General features: G+C 47.2%; 1 protein-coding gene across 1 annotated transcript; it reads right to left on the bottom strand.

The window, feature by feature from the left end:
* Positions 1–899: 899 nt before the first annotated feature.
* LOC116495014 (leukocyte cell-derived chemotaxin-2-like) lies at positions 900–3,338 on the bottom strand. Its single transcript, XM_032197186.1, has 4 exons — positions 3,289–3,338; positions 1,939–2,035; positions 1,590–1,735; positions 900–1,066 (listed from the first exon to the last, which is right to left on the bottom strand). Exons 1-4 carry the CDS (start codon positions 3,332–3,334, stop codon positions 900–902), a joined length of 456 nt encoding a protein of 151 aa, XP_032053077.1. The 5' UTR covers positions 3,335–3,338.
* Positions 3,339–4,323: the final 985 nt, after the last annotated feature.

Here is a 4,323-nt window from a genome sequence, read left to right as displayed (position 1 = left end):
TTATCTGGATGTGCTGATGTTTTATTCATAGCAAGGCTAAAGTGGCTCCTGAGGAAGGGGAGTGGGTCACAGCAGGTTCAGAATTTTTCACAGCTGTAGCACATGTCTTCCTGTACTTTCTTGTAAATACAAACCTGCTGCTGGGACATACACAGCTCCCACTGTAGCAGCTTTCCTGCTTACCTAAGATTGCAGTGGCATTAATAAACCCGTGTGCCCGCAGCTCCTGTTGAGTGCCAGAAGCAGGCTGCTAGCACTGCCCAGGAAAGCCCTGTGCTGTTAACAGGACTCTGTTCTCTTGGGAAAGACTTCAGCTGATTTGCTAATGGAAAGAAATGCCTCACTTGGACAAAAAGAAACCTGAGCTTGGCAGGGTAATCCGAAAGCAGGATTCTGGGGAAATGGAGAGAGTTACTTCATTAACCTTATTTTACATTTTTTGCGATGGGCCCCAGGAAAGATTTGAGTTTCAGCTTTATCCATTTTCTTTCCCCATCTGCAGAACCCAACCCAAATCTGTGGCGGCACCGAAGAGATTCAAAGCAATTCGTAGTGGAACAGCCCTTTAATGATATGACTTTCCATAGGTAAGCACAGGGAGGTTTCTGGCTTCATGAGGGACCGCTGGTGTTTGGTGGCACAGCGCTGTGAGGTCCCCGAGGCTCTGTGCCTCCCCGCCTCATGCTGCGATCGCGATGTGCAGGATACAGAAAGAGCTTTAAAACACATATTATATGTCTATGCTAGGATAACAACCAGCATTTTGGTTATGGATACTCATGGAGCCATGGAGAAAGATCAGTGGCTTCCACTTTGCTAGAGCAGCCACCGATGCCCAAGCAATTTAATGAGCAGCCAAGGGAGGAGCTGAAGGCTTTGCGTGGATGTGCAGCCTCCCCTTACAGGTTGGAAGTGGGGTTTGTTAAGTCGCAGTTCTGGATGTGGACGTGGGATATGATCCCTCGGTAGACGCTCTGCATGGGCAGCAGGACGCCGATTTTCTCCCCCTTCTTGATGGTGCCGCTGTACTTGACGGGTTTGATGTAAAACATCTTAATGCAGAATCCTGGTAAGAGGGAGGAGAGAAAGGGAGAAACTGTTGTTCCTGTGCAGTGTATAAAAGCCTGGCAAAGTCATAACACTCAGTAGCAAAATACAAATGACAATAAAATGGTTTGAGTTACAGCAGCAGGAAACATCGCAGAAAATGCTGTGATGTTCCTAGAGCATCAGAGAGAGAGAATAAGAAAAGAGATAATTAAATATGGAGGAGATTGGGGAGGGGATTAAGTTGGGTAGAACTGCATCAGCAATACAAGGCTCTTCCTTTAATCATCCCCAATGTGCAAAGGGCTCCATCCTTTAACCTTTTTCACAGATGGGAAATGCCACAACCTGGCATCAATCAATTTTCCTGCATAAACAGAGCCTGGCTTTCAAAGATGCATTTTTTGCTTGGATTCATCAACAGGCAAACACTCCGCAGCTCAGGCAGGGATCACAAATTTGGACTCAGCTTAAAATGAAATAAACAGCCGGGAGCATTTTGCAATCAGGGGTTGCAAGCGCACATCCTTCAGCTTGGCTACCTGCTCCTGACAGCTGGATGCCGTTGTCGATGGCGTTGCCGTTCCCGTAGGGCTTGGCCTGTTTGTCGATCTTCCCCGCGAAGGGCGCGTACACCACCGAGCCGTCCGTGCACACCACGTCCACCCCTTTGTGCGTCCTCCTTCCCCTGCAGAAGAGCAGACCCCATGAGCAAGCAGCGGGTTGGTTTTCCTGCTGCCCCCCATCACCCTGCTCTGCCCTGAGCTCCAGGGAAACAACCCCAAAGCTCCAATCTCACAGCTCCTCCACCCCATCCCGCTCCCCCCCACTATTTTGTGCTTATTTTTATTAAGAAGGCTTCAAGTGCTGTCCTGTCCTTGCAGCCCAGACCTGGGGGCATTGTAGTGGCCACAGCCGTGTTGGTCACAGCCTCGGATTTTGTTGGAGGGTTGACCTGCGCAGATGTTCCCCCATTGGCCTGCAGCAACTAGAAAAGAAGAGAAGGTGAAAGGCAGCAGCTGGCAAGGAGGTTTCCCCACCCATGTTGTTTAACAGCTGCTATTGCTAAGTGCCACACAAGAGAAAAATCTAAAGGCCTGGTTGAAAGTCTGTTGAAATTAAGAGTAAAATCCCTTTGGACTTTGTTGTAAGCATGGATCAGGTTCATGGAACCAGATAATTTGTCATCTTTTAATGGAAGTTAATTTTAGGGATGCTGTGAGACATCTTTCATTTTGTTTTATGCTTTGTGCAATGACACCTGAGGGTACTTGCAGCAGCGACTGCAAAGCAAAGACGCAGAACAAACAATTATAGAGTCACAGAATCATCTAAGCTGGAAAAAACCTTCAATACCAAGTCCAACCACCCAACTGATGGATCCAGCTTTCACTGTCGTCACCCACAGCCAAACCCCTGCTGATAACACAGCCCCAGCCACACCTGAGAGGAAGAGTTTTGTAGGGGAAAAGGGGAAACAGGGAGCCCTCCTTTACCTTCTGGAAGCCTCGAAGGGCCCCAGTCTCCCTCACCAAAGCCCCCAGGGTGCCCAAGTGATGCTCTTTGGGGCTGGAGAACAGGGCTGGCATAGCAAAAAGTAGCGGGCTGTGGTTTGTTTGTGTGCATCAACACCTTGCAGGCACCAGCCCTGCTGGCATCGGGGAGCATACACAAATGGGGAAATTATACACCGAAGGACTGGTGCTAAAAGGTGCAGGAAACCTCTAATGCCTTCCTCAAGCTAAGCAGCCCTTTGTTCTAGCAATTCTTCATTTATTGTAACAAATCTTGTATTCTTTATGGAAGCAAAGGTGATGACATTTAATGCACAAACACGTCTGGGAACACTCTGTGCTCAGCAGGCTGATCTTTAAGTAAAAGGCTTTTAAGAAAAAATGCATGCTGTTAGTGATTGGTGCACCTCAGCTGACTCTGTGCTATTCAAGCAGTGTTAGCACTCCTACAGAATTTCGCTGCAATTCTCCACCATAACTAAAACGGTTTTTTCGATGTAGGTTTCTATGCAGTGGGAGAGGAGTGATTTTCAAAAGCAAAAAATGGCACAGAATAAATCAGCTCCTATACTACATAAAGAAAAAACAAACAAACAAAAAACAAAACAAAACAAAACAAAAAAACAAACAAACAAAGAGAGAGAGAGAAGAAGAAGACAAAAATCAGAGAAAGGAAAAAAAAGGCAGGTTGTAATGAGCAATGTTTACAAAAATTGAGCTTACTTACCACTGGAGATGGTAATCAGAAGGATGAGTGTGGTGACTCCGTGCATCTTGATGCACCTCAAGAGCAAAAAGGAGCTCTTTTCAAAGCAAAAGGTCCAAACCACTTTGCTGTCTATTTATACATCCGAACAGAGGCTGTATCCCAACTTTTCCAGCCAATCAGAAAATTTACATGACAGCAGTGCTTTTGCCTGCAGATTCAGGCCAGGAGCAAGAGCTGCCAACAGCCCATGGGCTGCACCCCCAGCCTGGCTGCTTGGCGTGTGCAGGCTCCAGCCCGTTTAGCAACACCAGCTGCGTGTTCTTGTTTGCTTTTGTTTACAGCAAAAAAGAAGAATTTTAAAACCAAACATTAAGGACAGTTTGCAAGCAGTTCTCTCCATTCCTGCCTGTTGCCCAATTCTGATGTTTAGCAAGATGCCATGGGTGGAAAGGGGGAAAAGAACTCAAATGTAAAAAAAATATATATATAAAATATATATATATGCCTTTGCTGTCCCACCATGGCTTGGAAAGAAATACAGGCAGGTGGGTACAGCTCCATGCCTCATGAAGGAAAAACTCTGTGTGCCCAAACTTGGGTTAGGCAGCCCATGAGATGGGACTCCCCATCCCCATTCCTTCGTTAATGCATCCCAGATATCGCTTTGTCCGTGATGACAAACCTGTAGCGCTAACGGCGTGGGAGATGTTTACAATCTTCACTGTTCCCGAACGGACAAAGTGCAGGACCCTGTGACATTGGGGCTGAGCAAATTTACGGGAAATGGAAGGACAAGGGAGCAGTGGAGCGTGAACAAGGCCATCTCCAGAGCTGTTTCTGGGAAAGGAGGGAGCGGGATGCCTGGTTTATAGCCAGGAGCTGGAAGTTGTTATCTGCTTCTCTCTCTGGCTTCCCGGTGAATGCTGTTTGGTTTCTCTGTGTAGAAATAACCCCGTGCCCAGGTGCCCACATGGCTGTGGGTCAGGGCTGGCTCTCAGCCCGATTGCTGAGATATGATCATACCTAAACCATGTCAAATAAACTTGCATTACC

The sequence above is a fragment of the Aythya fuligula genome, chromosome 14, assembly GCF_009819795.1.
Source record: "Aythya fuligula isolate bAytFul2 chromosome 14, bAytFul2.pri, whole genome shotgun sequence".
Taxonomy (NCBI): domain Eukaryota; kingdom Metazoa; phylum Chordata; class Aves; order Anseriformes; family Anatidae; genus Aythya; species Aythya fuligula.
This window is presented reverse-complemented; position numbering and strand designations above follow the sequence as displayed.